The following is an 18,441-nucleotide window of genomic DNA, read 5'->3' as shown; positions in this document are numbered from 1 at the left end:
TTTTTTTTTATTTTAAAACATTGTGTTTTATCATGAAGCAGTATTTCAGGTTCTCTGATTTGTGTTTACTTCAGGATACGAAGGCTATCATATACATCCAGGATACGGACATAGTTGCTGATGTAACTTTCCCAGCAAAACCAATGGTCGTATCTTTGAAGGATTATGATGATGCAGCTCATGCCAAGACTTATCCATTGCCTGGCTATCCTGTTGTGTGTATTACCGTGAGTATAGTTTATTACATCTTGTGGTATATGATAGTGGGTACAATTTGCTCTGTATGTATGTACACATATAAAAAATTCTCAAAGTATATACATACATACATGTGTGGATGTATATACATACATACCCACATATGCTCAAAGTATGACTTTGAGTGTGGACTGTGATACATTGTGAAAAGAGGAGTGGAGTGTAAGTCAGAAAGTAACTTTCGTGTTTATTAAAATGATCATGGCAACAATTCTGAGCGCACAAATGCATAATTTCTCAACATGTTTTGAATACTCTGCGTCTAGCTGTGCATAGAACCACATACCTTATAGTACTTAGTGTTAATTTCGGATAGGTGGACTACATTGCAGCGAAGCATCTTGTAACGAATCAGCTTGTTAATTGTTTACCATACATTTTTCCTGATAATGTTCAAGGCTTGGTCCTTGTGAATCCAAAAACAATGCGATTAATATCCTTACTTATCAAGATTATGATCTGAAATTGAACTTTTTTTTCCTTGACAGAGGACGTCTTATGATTCATTGTTGATATCCTAGCTGCCCATACAAAAGCAGTGGACATCCTCTTCGACTTTTAATGGTGGATCTAAATGATCCAATCTTCCCTCTTGATATTGATTCAAAAATACTGTTAAAGACTTTTTGTACAATGCTCTTCCACGATTCATATAGAACCAGTCTGAAAAGAAAATTTTTAGATGCCGTCTCTTCTGTTAGTGACTTCTTACATGGAACATTAACTAATCTGTACTCGGTTTATTACTCCATCATTTGCACCATATTATGCTGCAAATGTATTCTTATTGTTTTAATACCAGAAAGATTCTCTTAGGGAAAATTATTCTAAGAGAATTGTAGGAGTTAGTAACTAAGTTATGATTTTTTCTAGTAACCCACCTGAGTCAATGGATTATTTATTAGGTGTAGAAAGCCTAAAAACGTATGTACTTTTTGTTCGGAAGGTGCTGGTTATCTTGTGAGGTTTCTTTATGCTATTAGAATTCCCTATAAGGAAGAGGACGCATTCAGTTTTTTGGAAATGCCAATGAGCGAAGAAAAGCGAATGAATTTGAGAAGGGGAAGTTTCGCTCGATTATAATGGTTTAATTTGGTTTAATTGGACAACAAAGGACACGATACATTTGGTTTCGCTGGACACAATATATTCATTGCCTTCGTAGGTAGACAACTACGAAGTAATAATAAAATTTATATCAAACTTTATAAAATTTCCGCACATTCTACCCCTGAAGGAAGCACCGCTTCTCAATAGTAATTTTTATTTCAGTCCTGCAACCCGAAACATCCAGAATTTACGAAGACTGGAACACTTTGTACAAAGGAAGAGATCAACGATACTCTTACTGAGTTCAGATGGAGAGTAGCGGCCCCTAGCGGTCAGGATGGAGTCTCTAGTGATCTGAAGGACGTGGAATCAACTACGTTTTTCACTGATACTCATCATATAACACTGGACAGCATCTACTTTGCACCTGGTAAGCATCATAGATATTTTGCAAATGCAACATTTCATTTTACATGAATAATCTAAGTCAGAATAAATGGGGAAATAAATATAAATGAGATATAATGTATTAGATCTTTCATTTATTCGTTAAAAGATAATGATAAAATATTTAAAATAAAAGTTCCGAGCTCCCTCTAGTGTACGTTCCCTTCATTATAACAGCTAGACAATTTAATAGTTTAAATATTAATCAGAGAGTCACTTTTAATCTCAATTGTTAACAGGTAGCAGAATTCAATGTGCAGCAAGAGCCGTAAACACTGACGGAGATCCTGGTTTAGAATTAGACAGTGACCCGATTACAGTTTCGGTGAAAGAAGGGTTGTGCACGCCCCGAATGGAAGGGTCCTTTGGTGCCGAGCCCTTTACCGCCAAAATGAGATACACAGGTAGGTTATGGGTATGTCCAAATAAAATAAAATACATAAATTAATTTCGTTGTTTTAAATAATGCGCACACAACTTATTTTGTGTTTTTGCTTTTCTTTCTGCGCTAAGCATACTATTCATAGTTCTAAGAATGGCTGTCCCGTCTTGCAAATAATTTTGAGAGCAAATTCCATTCTATACGTGCCGATCACTGTTTCCACTTTAACATTAAAATGCACGAGAGGCAACAGCATCCCAAGCTTTCTTCTGCTAATTCTACCCTGGTGGTCTCCAGTACTGAGAGACGAATAAAAAAAAATAACACTGAGAACAAAAACATCTCAGCGCGCACACACACACACAACTTTAGACGGATCTATCCAGCCAGATAATCTCGTCTTCCCATTTCCCTTCTCACCTGCAACGACAAGGTTCTTTTTTCTTTCTTTCTTTCCTTTTTTTTGTGTGTGTGTGCGCGTGTATGTGTCTGTGTGTGCATGAAGGCACGGTGTGTACACACACGAAAATATGTAGAGTCTGTTGACAGCGCCACTCATTGTCCAAAATATGTCATGACAGAAACTAAGTCCCTCCACTCCCACCACACACACATCCCCCCCCCCTCCGTGAACAGGGCTACGTCTAAACGGATCTGCTTTGAGTTGAGAAACTACCATCAGTGCATTCATCATGTAGCAAATTTTTTTTCACTAATATTTTTTCTTACTTCTTTTTTATTGATTACTCTTTTTGCTACAATATGCTCGTATAAGAAGAGAAATATAAATGATAAATAATATTAGTTAACATTTCATATTAATACTGCTTGCCAGTATAATTCAGTAATTATTTTAATAAACTATTTATTAATAATTTATAAAAAAATATCGGAATTTAAAGAAAAGTAAGTAATACCACTCTTAAACTGCAGTTCGATGTGCCCACTTTCGAACCTCATTTGTTATTCATTCTCACTAATTATATTAGCTTGTAATTAGAAATAGGATCATGTTTTTAATGTATTATTGTCGTAGATAGCAAGGGTAGGAGTGAAATTTATAAACTCTCTCAGGAACAAGAACACGAAGATCACACTGAGCTCTGCGGTAGAAAAAATATATATAAAAACTGTAATGGTATAATTAAGTTAAAACTTAATTAAACCTACAGTAATTTTTATTCAGGCGATCATTAGTAATGAAGAGTGTAGGAAGATCAAAGATTAGCCGTTTCTTTTGGTTTAACCTTGTGATCAGTAAATGGAGTGTGGCTAACTGGAGGATTAGAATTGGCAGAAGTTGAAGAAATGAAGAATTATCCGAAATGGTTAATTAAATATCTGTTGCAATTATCGTTATCTGGTTGAATCATCTTTCATTGCTGCTTTTTCTCGGCTTCAGTGACCATTAATGTTCTCTCACTCTGCATAAGGTGTTTTTTTTATTACTATTATGATTATTATTTTATTTAGGGAGAAGCTGCAGAATGTGAGACTGAATTTCGATTTCGATTTCTCTCTCATCATCAATTCTGTCATTTTGAAGTAAGCCAGGCACTCTCTATAAATATTAAAGTTTTCCTCATGGTAATTTTTTTTTTTTTTTTTTTTTTTTTTTTTTTTCACTGGAGAACACATGTAATTCATACGAACCATACACGCCCATCCGTGGTCTACCACGGATGGGCGTGTATGGTTCGTATGAATTACATGGATCTGGACGTGAATTGTAAACCACTCGGATAAACCCATACAAGCGTCTGGACGTTGTTTTTCGAAATTAATTTGGAGGATAATATTTTTTGTTTTTAAATATTTAGTTAACTCTTTGACTCAAGATTAGTCCTGAGATTGTTCCGGTCTATAATTGCAGTGTGAGACATTTATTTTCTATATTTGTACAAATCAAGAATTTTTCGAGGAAACTACAAACATGCAGGCGCTGGCGCATTTGGAGACTAAACAGTACATGACCTTGAACTTAACTTTTCACTAACAAGCATAAAAAGATTCAGAGAAAAATCTAAGGTCAGCAGCCACTGTCATCTGTTTATAAAATGAACTCAACCTGCAGCATTACCTGTTGTTTTTGTAGGATTATCTGTTGGTTAGTTGTGATTCAGTTTATGTTTTCTTCCGTTACAGGAGTATCGATTTGGCACCCTAATTCATACCGGATAATTAATAAAAACAGAAAAAACCGACACCTACTTATTATACCAATGTGAGGAATTGAAATGTCGGTAGAATATAATTAACCCTCTTAGAGTAAATAATTCAGCTTTTAAGATGGTTCTTAAAATCAAGATTTTAAATTAATTATTAGTAGCATAGCACTGAAAGTACTTTATTATTCGAAGAAAATCCTAGAATATAAATCAAATGACGAATAAACTTGTAGTAACCAACAAGTTACTAAGCATATTCCTGCTATTTTACAATAAATGCGATAAATAGGAATCCTTCAGTCTGCCATACCAGCTAATGTAATAGAATTCTGTGACGTGTTGTTCTTATTATTATTCTTATCCTCGTCATGGTCACAAACTAACACTGATAACGGATAAAGAATTTTTTTACCCTTTGACACTCTTAAATTAATTTTATTTTTATAGGTACCGAAGATCCCGAATATCCTAACTTGATTAAACTGACCCTCGTCATTCCTCACTGGGATGGTATGTTACCAGTCATCTCGACTCGTCCGTTGTCAAACTTCGAGTTAACATTAAGTCCAGATGGCATGCGAGTAGGACATCATAAGTGTTCTAACCTATTAGATTATGATGAGGTCCAGACTAAGCATGGATTTATTACGGAATCTATCAAAAATCCGAATGTTGTAGGGGAAGTAGAACCTTACCAATACAGCTCTGAGTTACGTACTGAACCTGCATTAAGGTAAGCCAACTGGTAAACATTTTGAGTATTCATAATTTAATAAATAAGCGATGAAATGCTGAATGTATATTTACTGCTTAGCGACTTTGTTTCGTTATGTAAACAGAAACAAGTCTTGATTCGATAAGAATTGTTTTTCCTTTTATATCAGCGAATGGTTTGATATCGAAGGCAGGTTTAGAATATTGCAAACCCCGACTGAAACAGAGGGGGGACACAATTCTCATTTACCGAAATGAAAAAAGGAATGAGTATTAACAGATAGTTACGCCAGTATCTGTAGACAGGTGTCAAGGGGGAGAGTAGCATTTTGCCCTAAGCTGGAGCACTATGGTAGACACGGATGATGGATTATGAGGGAGAGAACCGGATCAGGAAAGAGTGTAAAATACTAACAACGTGTGAAATTGGCAGATAAAATCGTGTAGGCTTGTATGTGTTAGCACACACGCGCCGTGATTTTATCCATGTCTGTGCAAACCGTACAAACCAGTAATGTATACTTGAAAATGATTCCACCCTAAAAATACGAGTCCTTTTTCAGAATTTGATACATAAGGATAAGGACAATTTATTATTTTTTTAAAAAAAAGCAGCTTGTTATCTTATGTCCGACTAGTGTAGTGTGTCAGAATAATAATCAAGCTATCATCTTCCTAATAAGGAAGGATAAGATTTACTAGTTCTTTTGTTAAACACATTTTCAGAGAATCGAAGTATGAAAGATAAATTAATTTTGTTAATTGTGAGCGTACAAAAAAAAAAAAAAGTGCAGTAAGTTAGAGCATTCTCTTCTAGGATTTTTCCTTTCTTAATTCCAGAAAGAATCTTATTTAATTATTACCGTTATAAAAATACTAAGAATTTTATCCAACTTGACTATACAGTACATCGTTACATATCAGCCTAATATACATTTCACTTATAAATAAAATTTTTATCTTAATACCTCAAAAAAATACCTTTCGCTTACAACGGGATTATTTATTTTTTTAAGAAATTTATTTATAAAAATAATTATAAACATATTTACATCCTTTACTTTGAATACTCAAGGAACTGAATTTCGCTTTAAGGCCGTATGTCCATTTAATTTGATGTCTTCAAGGGAAAAAACTGGTTGCATAGAATCAAAGGTATCGTCGAGCAAGATTTTTCGCGATACTTCTTGTCTCGGAACTTAATGGTTATGAATTCTAAATCTATTTTAAGCCTAATAAGATATCAGCTAAAAAGGTCATTTACATAAACCTTGTGACTAGTTTTCTAAGCAACATTTCCGAAATGCTTAAGATGTTATCTCCACATATTTATTCATTTATTTATTTATGTTTATAGAACGTGTTATAGAACTATTAGTACGAACGGATTGCGAGAAGAAATTGATTCGCCTCAGCTTAAATAGATGCAGATATTAATTAAAAAAAAAAAACTAAAATAGAAAGAGTGAGTGAACTATAAATAGCAGTTAAGGCAATGAATGGACATGGCAGTATTTTTATAGTATTCGGCCCAAGTATTCGGAAGTAATTCAGATTCTAAAGACATATTTCGGTGATTACACCACATTTTTTATTATTCAGTTATACAAAATACTGAAATAATAGTTCCCGACAAGTTTCGTAAATCGTAGGATTTACATCTTCAGGGGTTAAATAGTATAACTTAAAGTTTAAACAAGAGAATTAATAAATGCAAATCATAACCGTCTTGCTATTCATAAACTCAAATAACAGAATGCAGATATAAAACGTTATTGACTTTGAACAATACTCGACGATGTCACGTGTTCTTGTTCTCGTTCATACAATCTGAGCTCAGATTGAGATAGATTTTTTTATTAGAGCTCACCACACTTGATGGAGAATTAAACCTTGATTTTTATTGCATTGGGTTGGGTTTTTCAGCATATTAGCAGCTTCTTTAATTTTTTGAGTTTATGAATAGCCAGACGGTTATGATTTGTATTTATTAATTTCTCTTGTTTAAATTTTAAGTTATACTATTTATCCCTAAAGATGTAAATCCTACGATTTACGAAACTTATCGGGAACTATTATTTCAGTATGTTGTATAACTGAATAATAAAAAAATGTGGCGTAATCACCGAAATATGTCTTTTGACCCAATTAGCCACAGAAGTCTACGCCTGCAATTCAGATTCTATCATATATGAGATAAGTATTGCTCTGGCATATGATAGGATGTTATGATACTTGAATAGAGGGGGGGGGGGAAGGATCTGAACTGCCGAGGTCCCGATCCTTCATTCTTCTCTATGAAGAATATGAAACGGTATGTTTATTTTGGCACATTCAGGATTTGTATAGATTTATAAACTGTACAATGAAAAAAGTAACATTTTGAGAAGAAAAAGACATCAAATTTGTTGGCTGCCGAGAAAGTTATAGATGTGGCTGATCTTGCCAAGGTATGCCAGATGAAGTCTTGCCCAATAAGAAGAAGAAGAAGAGAGATCTGATTCTGTCTAAGAATCTGTATGTTACCGAGGTAAAAAACGCTGCAAAACTATAAATAGGATTTGTGGTTAGTCGGGAAAGGACATTATGTATTGAAGAGAGTATCGAATCTGTAGTGATCTTGATTAATATATATCTGAGGACTGAAACCATCCACCATAATAACAAGCGAATGACAAATGAAACTGGTCAATCAATTATAAAGCGTAGGAAGCGTAGGATGGGATTGAAGCGTATGCTTCAATCCCATCTTTCTTTTTGCTTTAGGTTCAATGGCTTGTCAGGGTGAAGTAACTTAGCATCTTATAAACCTAATCATGACTTATAATAGGGCAATTAAACCTATCTGCTTGGTCTACTCTGTCTATAATTTGCGAGTGTACTTTTGGAGTTTTGGAGGATGAAAGAAACATTTTTTTTCTGAAGAAAAACACTACCACCGCCGTATAAGACTGGCTAACTCACCTTTACTTAAAAAGCTCTGATAAAGGTTCGTCTCCAAGAGGGATCCAAACTCAAGTTTTTTCAAACAAAAAGCATACCGAATGAACGAGGAAAGCTAGAGAAGTCTAATTAACACTTAACAAAATGTTAAAACATTAAGAACAACTGCAAAAGTGTTTCTAAACATCTCCATGATTGTCCAAGGGGTAAATTTTGTTTTTGATGCGTGGAGATCTGAGTGGCAGAACTCGTAGTTGTAACTGTTGATTATTTCGTTGGACTTCAAGTAATGAAGAAGTTGACTAAGGCTGACCTCTATTATTTTAAAGATTTGGGTTAATTTGAAAGCAGAAAATTTTCTTTCTTTCTAACAGAATACTATTATTTTCTTTCGTTGCTTTGCCTTGATACATAAGTATGTCATGATGTTAACGTAATTAAATTTTGATTTCTATGTAATATTTACAGATTCTATCGTAACCTTGACCTCGAGGCTTGCATGTGGGAATTTACCTCGTATTATGACATGTCCGAACTTGTAACGGAATGTGGAGGAACCATTGGAACTGATGGACAGGTAAGATAACCAACAGAATCTGATTCAAACTGAACATTTTAGAAATAATTTTCTTTATATTGTTCAAAGCATATATGGTTGCACATATAAAGAAACATATATTGCCCGTAATCTGTATGATTAAATCGTTTCATGCACAGACAATGAGTCTGATACATACAAAAGTGTGAGTATTTATTCAAAGATGTTAGTGATATTTAAAAAAAAAATCTACTCTTGATTATCATGTCCGACATTAAATAAATCGATAGTACTGAATAAATAGGCAAGGAAAATAATATTCATATTTGTTAATTCTACTGCACAGACAGCGTTTACGTAAACTAAAGTTTCTTTATTGTACTGTTTATTTCTAAACTAATTAGAGTTTTTTTTTTAAAAAAAAATTAATGCAAATATTTTTTCAGGTATTAAATCTGGTGCAATCGTATGTGTCCGTTCGGGTTCCTCTACATGTTTCGTACATCTTTCATTCTCCTGTAGCCACTGGAGGATGGCAACACAATGATCTTAGTTCTTATCTACGCCTAACCTTTGTTTACGACACTGCTATTTTGTGGCAGAATGGAATCGGAGCTCCTGAAGAATCCCAACTTCAAGGTACACTACTGACAAACTTATTTCTTTTAAGAAATCATTTCAGGATAAAAGCATAAATAAAATCAGATGCTTACGAACTGTTGTAGAAAATAAGTTGCCTTTAATCTAAATTTTTTTTAAAATACTCTTTCGAACTTTTTCTTGAAGGTAATCTCTTTCCAACGGGAATGACCATTGGCAACGATGGACGATTGGTGGTGAATTTTAGAACGGAACCAAGATTCAGAGGGCAGTTCGTACTTGGCCATCCAGGTGAATTTAAATTTAGATATTTACGAAGCATAGTTTCTTAGTCAGTTTTTTTTTTTCTTGTGTTTACTTACTTCGTTCACGAATAATAACAACCCTCTTTGTTCTCAACTCCCATTTCGTGTCACTAAAAATAAAAACTATTTCAGCAACGGAAGTCCCCACTGTATTTTTTTTTCTTCTTTTTTTTTTCTGTTATTTTAGAACGAAATCTTTTTATTGCAACCACTAAAGCAAATCGTTTGTTATTTCATGCAAAGGTACTGGTATGACAGCGATGGTAATGGCACCCGACCACCCGGATTTGACTTTCACTTTGGAACTCATACGAAGCGAACCTACGTATGCACAGCCCGAACAGGAATGGCAGTTCGTGTCGGATTTTGCAGTAAGTATCTCACTTTCCTTAATAAATCCTATCTTCCTAGTGTAAACAGCTTCATTCCTAGGATTGGGATACGTTGTCAACGTATTAATGCACCTTACTGTAAATTCAAATCCCAGCTAAGGAACGAAATATGAGCTCCTTCGATGGGACAGTGCCACTGAAAACTTTCATTATCCTGTGGGTTATTTCTCTTCCCTGCATCCTTCGTGACTCTTCGATCAAGTAATGTTAAAACCCAGACGTTTACATTTCGCTTCTGGGACAGCAGAATCATTCATAACTGTAGAACTTGTTTGCAATATAAATACCGCACGTCTACCACCACACATGACTGATGGTTTGATTTCTAGCGAATTGGTCAATTTGTCACATTAAATGTTACCTGACGGCAACAAATGATTCAGAAGTTATTATTGTTGTTCTATTCGCCTGTCAGATTGTTGCCAGCTATTTCTTAAAACGTATTTACATTGGAATTCCGACTTTTTATTATTTTCTCGTTAGTGGCAACCTTGTTTTCATTAGTGTGCTGCACTGTCGCTTCTTCGACCGTCTTGTTTTGGTTAGAATTCCCAGTAATGTTTTACTTTCCGAGTACTTCTATATTCGCAAGAGAATTTATTTTGGAAGAGGTTCCATTCTGAGAAATTGTGTTTTATATTTATGTACTTTTTTTTCCGTTTTAACTAGTGCGATATTTTTTAAAAAATTCATCAACATTATACAAATAGAAACACATTTATCGTTTTATTTATTTAGATAAATAAATACTGCCTTTAAAAGTTTAAAATATGTTTTTGCAATATTTTTCATATACTAATAGAATTACAATAATAATACAATATACTAATTCTCATTGCGTAGGCTCGTGATTACACTGGCATCTATCACATTAAACTAATTCCTTGTACAGTTATGGAAGATGTCGGATATTCTGAACCTTTACAGTGCCATCCTAGAGATCCCATAACCTTTGACTTAAACATCCGCTTCCAACAAGTCAGTGATCCAGTACCTGCCGAATTCAGCTTAAACACGCGATTCTTCCTAATGCGAAAAAAGAGCTTATGGTTGTCCAATGGGTCGATGGGATTTGGAGAAGACTCCGATGCCTCGTTCATTCCAGGTAACGAAAATAATCTAAATGATATAACTTTTCTTACATTACTATAAAATGTACAGCACAAAGATTTATTAATGATATCGTGTTTACATGTGACAACTAAGGATTTAGTTATTTAAAGGTCATAAGTTGTAAATTATAGCTAATTTACATATATATATACGTTTGTTAATGTTGCGAATTAGAAATGATTAATATCAAATTCTCTATTTCCAGGTGACACCGTGTATGGCCGTATCATGGTAGATTCTGTGCAGAACCTCGGGGATTCCTTTTATATGAACGTAGAGAAGTGTTTTCTGTGTACAGGAGTAGATGGTTATATTCCCAAGTATGATCCTGAAAATCAGGAATATGGCTGTGTCGCAGATTCCCCAAGTCTTCTGCACACGTTCAAGATCATAGTAAGTGACGCTTCCGCATTATGAGAAGTGTAGTACTGATGTGAAATAAAACATATAGTGGCGCACCTAGAGGGGAAGGGGGCCCTGGCTCCCCACAAAGAAAAAGGAAAAAAACACTAGAAAAATTTCCAAAAATCTTTTCCTAATTAAAATTCATTTTTTTTTAATTTATGTTGTGTCGTGTCTTCTATTTCTATACCACTTATGAATTAGCGAGCATTGAAGATGCTCAGTCATAGGTCGTATGCGATGCGTAGTGTATATTCTCAAATTGTCTACTCAACTCGGCCCAAGATTAAATCCTGAGTGCGCTACTGAAAACATATAACTAGCATGTTTCGAAACAACAGTTCATCGTGGAAATAAATTCCAGATTATACAAGTAGATAGCAAGCCTAATATAAATAAATAAACTATTACAGAATTTTTAGCTTTGGAAAATTTTGTTACTTTGAAAAGATTTCATATTCAAGTTATCCTTTATTCTATTACTGATCTCACTTTTGCCATTTAAACTAAGTTGGATAATTTAGCTAAATTAGTCGTACATCTAACGTTATAGTACATTTTAATTTTATTTTAAACTAGACAATTCAAGCCAATATTAGGCACCAAGTGCATCGCATTTTATTAGTCGTTGTTTATTATGCGGAATCGGGAAGAAATCCTTGTGCAGGTCAAGCACAGCAGTACGACAAACTCAGCTAACAGTTGAACCCTTTGTTTTATAAATGTAAACTTTTCTTTGACAGTTGCTTTAAGAAACACGAAAATTCTATTGCAGCGAAATAATATTTCATTTCTTAAGTGTGTGTGTGTGTGTGTGTGTGTGTGTGTGTGTGTGTGTGTGTGTGTGTGTGTGTGTGTGTGTGTGTGTGTGTGTGTGTGTGTGTGTGTCCCATACTTGAATAAATCACATAGAACACTTGAATGTAATTGTTTACACTGACGTGTTTCTCCTCTTAAAGAATTATAAATAAAAAAAAAATAATCGTTAGATCTCCTCTTTGTTCTTTGTTATCCCTACAGAAAGTGTCCACATTTTAGGTTTTTATTTATCTGTTATTAATTGTGCTTACTCTTTCTACTGCTAAACTAAATGTTCCTTCTTTTCATCTTGCAGGACAAAGGGGCTCCAAATACTGTTGCTAAGTCCTTCTACAACGTTCCTTTTAATGCTGTGTTAGTGGATGATGACCCATTTTCAGAGGTTGACTCCTTAAGAAAAGAACCGGGTTCAGATGGCTTCCGATTTGATTCTGCTCCCCTGTTTCAGGTAAAATGAAAACAAAAAGGTTCTTTAATTCAAGTCTGTTAGTAATACTGTATCAATTATTTCAGCAAATACAAAATAGAGCTGTTCACTTTTAGATAACGAATCATGAAGGGAAATTAACAATGCTCAGAGAGTTCGAAAAGTTAACCAACGAACTGCACACTTTTAAGAGAAATAATGTATAAAGAATTTATTTTATATTTTTCGTTAATGTAGCTCAGGATCGGCTGTTAAGCAATTGAATATTCGTGCTAATACTGTTTAATTTCGTGCTAATATTTCCATAGCTTTTTTTTTACTTCTGCAGAAGCAAATTAAGTATTATTATGAAGTGTTATTGTGTTATGTCTATCATTTGCATATTTTCGTAGGCTTCTTTTTACTTCTTTTTCTTTCAGAAAAAAATGAATGTTTCAGGACAAAAAAATATTTTTATCTTAACGTGTAGGTTTGATATCGATTTAAAAGTGCAAGAAAGACTTTTTCTATTCTTTGATGGATTCGAACCGAATCCATCGCGGTTTCTTTCACAGAGTTAATGAGTTAGCATCTGTTTGATTCCTCTAGGATCAGGGGTTCTCAACCTTTTCCAGTGGCGTACCACTATATTTAATTCAAGATATTAGCAAATCTGTATTCGTACCACCCGGCAGTGGCTCACGTACCACCAGTGGTACGCGTACCATAGGTTGAGAATCCCTGCTCTAGGATGATAACGCTTGTCCTGATGACATTTTTATTCTTCAATGTTGGCCAAATGTTGAGAATAATATAAACCTCTTTAAGAAATGGCAAGAACAATTACTTTAGTCACTTCAGATAATCAATATATTCTAGCATACCTTGTGATGGGATTAGTGATAAGGGTCACGAAGCGCTTCTTCAACACGGTGAAAGATTTGAACACTGATCATATTTATTAAAATTTAACTTTTGCATCTGATTTTGTTTGGCAACACATGCAACTATATTTGATCCCGTGCATTTTGAAACATTTAGTCTAGAATAAGATTGCAGTTAGTCCAATGGTTATGTAAATGATATTAATCTTATGCTATTCCACAACAGTATCTTATCATCGAATACATGTGTCATTATAAATATTTTAATTGATAAAAATGAATAACATGTTGTTCAGCCATTTGCTATAATAGCTGCTTCGATACGTCGTGAGACTTTTACTGATTTCGAGTAGAAAATTGGTAGTATTTGTACTCTGCTCTACTAATGAATTCACATTAATGAAGATACTGCTGTCTTAGCCATGTTCTATCCGGCCGATGTTCTACAGGCTCCTTTCGGGACTCTCTGCTGTAAGTAACTGCAATTTTATGATGTTAGACTATGAATATATGATTTGAACAGAATAACATCATAAAATTGCAATTCCTAGTTGGCATACAGAATTAGGGACAATATAAAATGGGTCCTGCGCCACACAAATGATCCAACATATTACACTTCATATCCAGACTTCATCCAAACTTCATAACTTAGAAGCATTCTCCAGGCATTCTGCATGCCCAAAATGCGTTCAACACTCAACATGCAGAGTTGATTCGTTGCTACACAGGGGAGGGGGGGGGGAATTTCTATTGTTCCTAGTTCTGTATGCTATATCCCATTCTGGCATCCAATCGATGATGTGTATCTGCTATTAACGAATGCTTGCAGAATGAAGTTCTTCCATGAAATGAAGGTTTCTTGTGGCCGCTCACATCTCCGACCCTGAATCTCTAAGAAACGGCAGCGAGATGAAGCAGCAAGGAACATTACCTTCTGTTGTTTGGTATTTTTAGACCCATATGGTAGTCGATCTTGAGCTTAGTATCGCCTCTGACATTACATTTCTTCAGCTCATTGCTAACTGTGAACTTGCGAACATATTTGCTTGCAGTAAAAACATGCATACACATTTTACCACAAAGATTACCAGACTATCATTCCCCTTTAAAATGATGTTAACTGTTTCTGAAAACAGTTGAACTTCTTTATAGATCACAAAAGTTTCTTTTAATAAAATTTTTCTGTTTATTAAATGAAAAGTTCGTTTAATAAACAGCGTGTGTTTATTAAATGATTAAAAAATAAGACGAAAACAGAGAAAAGGAACAATGGCCAAGGATGATTCTAACGTCTATATAAACGCAAAAGAATTAAACAACTGATGTCACAATTTCATTTAGAAATATCACACGAAGCAATTCACTTAATTGCTTCAGGCAGTATTCCTAATGAAGTACATCCGATAGTGGAACAGCGTCTTTCCTGATGAGAGATGTCTTATATTTTGAAAAATAACAATTGCCTTTGGTTAGAGCAAAATTTGAGTTTGAGTTCAAACGATGAGAAGAACATTGCTTCATACTTTAATTGAAACTGGGTTAATATGTTCTGAAACGAGACAATAATGTTTATATAATTAGTTTATATAATGTGTTCATCTTATGGCCGAGCTGCTTTAGAGTTAATTCTCAATAACTTAATCCAGTTCAGTTCTGTTGACGATAGGTACTTTTGTGGACAACAGTCATATTACTTTCACATGTGAAATTAAAATTATAAATAGATTTGTGGTTTCAGGACTGCTACACACACCCACACACGCGCGCGCGCGCGCGCAGGCGACATTTGATAGCCTATAGAATTGTTAGATGTCATTGGAATTGATATAACATTGATCTTTCATATTCCATTAGCTTATAATTTTGGAATGACATTAATAATTAAATGAGAGTTTCCCACATTTCCAAAATCCGTTCTCTACCAACGCAACAAATCATTTTTATACTTCACTAACTTACGAAAATAACCGTGCGTTTAATTTTTCCATTCTCGATTGCAACAGTTTCCAATCTTCTATACAACTGATTGTTTGCATTAACTCTGTACATCGTCTACAAGAATATTCTGTTTCGTTTTTATTATGTATAAATCTGTGTAAGTAATAATTACATTGATTACTATCACTTTTAAAATTGTAATAAATTTCAGTCTCAGTCATTAGACTATTAGATGTCTTTCCAAAATCCTCTTACTATTTGGATCTTTTAACTTTCTTATTCATCTAAACATACAATCATCTGTAGTCTATTTAAACCTTTTAGATAGATGTTTTCTTCTGTTTTACTTTCCTCCTTAAAGTGTTAAAATCTTCAGCAGTTCATTCATTTAGGGAAGGGACATTATGGATAAAATGTTTATTATTAAGGTTATTTTATTAGTAATAATATATTTATATCATTTCTTTCTTACCATTGTAGGTGTCTTATGGACGGCAGTGGTTTGTGCACTGCATCTATACCGTACGATCGAAAGAGAATGCTGCTCGAGGCATTGGAAAACGAAGTGTTGATTCCGGTCGTAACCACCACATTTTCCATGAAAGCAAACTGATTTCAAGGCGATCGAAGCGCTCTCCAGAGGATGTTTCCGAAGTTGGTAACAACGGGATAGGTACCAACATGCATTGCCTTGTATTGGACTATGATATCCGTCGAAGGGAAAAGGAAGAAAAAGAGACTTTCGAAGTGGGTAGCAATGCCCCCACTGACAGTGACTTTCCCTTAGTGCCTTTTGCTGTGGGTATCGTCTGTTCTTTACTAGTCATCGTTGTGGTAGCCGCCATATTTGCCACAAGGAGGAAGAAAATTGGTTCCATTATACCTCCCTCCCAAGCGGTAACTGTTGTTACCAGAAACGGACAGAGTCGTGTGGTAGTGCCAAGGTATTGCAACGGTAGTTCGGGGGATAATACGGAAGTTTAATCCCCGCCCCTCGATGGACTCGTGTAGACTGGTGAGAGAACTGTTCTGGGATGTGTGACATCACTGCCATTCTTTTTTTTTTTCTTTTTTTTTAAACCTATTTAAAGGCTTTAGGCTATAGACGGAGAACTCTGTGGACCACCTCGTGGCATGTTTGCACGTGCTACTAACCGAAACTGGTGCGTCGTCTTTCCGTCCGAACACTCCTCTCTCTCCAAACCATCGTCCCCCTCTCCCACATGGCGGAAACTGCGCACAAGTCGCCAGTTGGTAACGCGGAAAATGCAACTCCTCAGCATGACTTCAAGTCGAGAAGTGTCAAAAGTTACTTGTCAGTGTGGATATACACTGGACTAGTAGCTACTGTATAATAGCTAGTATGATACTTAATGTCCATCTGTAGCTAAACAACAAAAAAGTCTTTGTGGCATCATGTTTGTGCTCAGTTTTTCGCCTAGAGGGCGCTGTTATATGTTTCTTCATTGTATGTTTTGTACCGTAAAAAAAACGTTTTTGTTGCTAGCTGTTAATTAATAAAAAGAAAAATACTTAACTGGAGATTGTCAACACAACTAAATACTTCATTGACATTGCGGGCAAAACCCTGAAACACTAGAATAGGGTTTATATTCAGTAACATACCAAATATTTTACAAAATATTTTACTGAAAGCATTGGCATGTAAGAAAATTGTAAATTACGCTTCTATTTCGTTGCACAGTTAATTTAGCAATAAACGTGTATAGCTGATTATCTCATAATATTTCACACCAAAATGGGTAACATTGTTACATTCAAGGCGCTGACAATCCGTCCATTTGATATTATAACTTTTAAATGTCATTCATTCAAAAGGATCGTAAAGAGGAGACCATCTTGCAAGTACAAGTTTTTATCTGAGATTGCACAGTCAGTCTGAGAATTGATATAGAATGAGTAAATTCTAATGAGGATTTAAAAATTTTACTACTCCACTTTATAATTTTCTCTGTTCTGTAAAATACAGTAAAGTGTTACAAAAACGTATGCTATAGTATAAAAACTATACTATCCTCCGATGTACCGGTATATTGGTAAGCTTCGGCAACAAAGTATAATAAATCAAATCCTAGATTCATTCATCAGATTTTGTATTGGTGTACTAGAGATGTCCAGCTTTCACGGGTGAGATAGCTATTAAAGAAGAAAAATAATGTGGAACATCCACTGCGAATATGTTAGTTCCAGACCGGGCTTCATTGGAAGTAATGTATAAAAAAAGTAACAGAGAAAATGATAGAAGAGAAAAGTCTGCTATTATTTTCTCTGATTTCCATCAGAATAGATGGAATTTGCATAAGGCTGAACACTACAATGTCATTTAACATGTTTACCGGTCCATAACAGGATGGATAACAATTATCTGAAAAAAAAAAAAAACTGTCTTCGTGTGTTAAATTTCTTAGTTCTCCGAAGATCTGATTATAATCGAATGAATCAAATACAGAGTAAGTCAGTTATGATGTCTTGATTTGCGTGCAGTAAAAAATACCTGCTAAAAATGTTCTTGTTGAGTGAATGCCTCACAAAATTGCGACATCACTAATACAAGCTGCTGTGTGTTTGTGTGTGTGTGTGTTCACACTCGACTTTAAGGTTAGATTTTTTTAACTTTTTCAGACCATCGTGATTGATTTTCTCGTAAATGCATAGAATAAAAATATCCTAGCAGGAAATGTCCTTTCCTTTCTTAGGACTTAACCAAATTTTAAATATCAGTTTCTCATATATCATGTTTGTTTTTTTTCAATTAGAAGAGAAAAGTCTGCTATTAAATAAGTTAATGTCTTAAAAATACATTTTGAATGTTATATTCTGTAAATTTTTGCGAATGTATGTGTTTCCGCTAACTTCCTGTAGTATTGGAGTTAGCCAAAGTGATCGGAATTTGTATAAAATTCCTGTCAAATATAGAATTATACCGATTGATTCGATTCTAGCAGTATTTGTATTTTCGTCTAAGTCTGGCTAACTATTCTTCAAGTTATTTCAGAGGAAAAAAAAAGAAGTCTGTCACTATATTGCCATTAAGTCCAACTGCTAACATTATACGTAC

At 34.6% G+C, this 18,441-nt stretch overlaps 1 protein-coding gene across 1 annotated transcript in view; it reads left to right on the top strand.

The window, feature by feature from the left end:
- LOC150106714 (FRAS1-related extracellular matrix protein 2-like) overlaps nucleotides 1-16,899 on the top strand; it is a 119,492-nt gene extending 102,593 nt beyond the window's left edge. Inside the window, exons 13-24 of the mRNA XM_090393302.1 lie at nucleotides 75-227; nucleotides 1,531-1,738; nucleotides 1,995-2,159; nucleotides 4,753-5,038; nucleotides 8,431-8,539; nucleotides 8,947-9,139; nucleotides 9,287-9,391; nucleotides 9,649-9,776; nucleotides 10,641-10,902; nucleotides 11,116-11,303; nucleotides 12,427-12,579; nucleotides 15,843-16,899. Of these exons, the coding sequence (XP_090249428.1) occupies nucleotides 75-227; nucleotides 1,531-1,738; nucleotides 1,995-2,159; nucleotides 4,753-5,038; nucleotides 8,431-8,539; nucleotides 8,947-9,139; nucleotides 9,287-9,391; nucleotides 9,649-9,776; nucleotides 10,641-10,902; nucleotides 11,116-11,303; nucleotides 12,427-12,579; nucleotides 15,843-16,346 (2,454 nt within the window). The 3' untranslated portion in view covers nucleotides 16,347-16,899. The remainder of the gene's footprint in view (nucleotides 1-74; nucleotides 228-1,530; nucleotides 1,739-1,994; nucleotides 2,160-4,752; nucleotides 5,039-8,430; nucleotides 8,540-8,946; nucleotides 9,140-9,286; nucleotides 9,392-9,648; nucleotides 9,777-10,640; nucleotides 10,903-11,115; nucleotides 11,304-12,426; nucleotides 12,580-15,842) is intronic.
- Nucleotides 16,900-18,441: the final 1,542 nt, after the last annotated feature.

The sequence above is a fragment of the Typopeltis vanoorti genome, chromosome 5 (genome assembly GCF_054136105.1).
Source record: "Typopeltis vanoorti isolate ZY-2024b chromosome 5, IOZ_Tvanoo_1.0, whole genome shotgun sequence".
Lineage (NCBI taxonomy): Eukaryota > Metazoa > Arthropoda > Arachnida > Uropygi > Thelyphonidae > Typopeltis > Typopeltis vanoorti.
The sequence above is the reverse complement of the archived record's forward strand: the minus strand, read 5'-3'. Positions and strand labels throughout refer to the sequence as shown.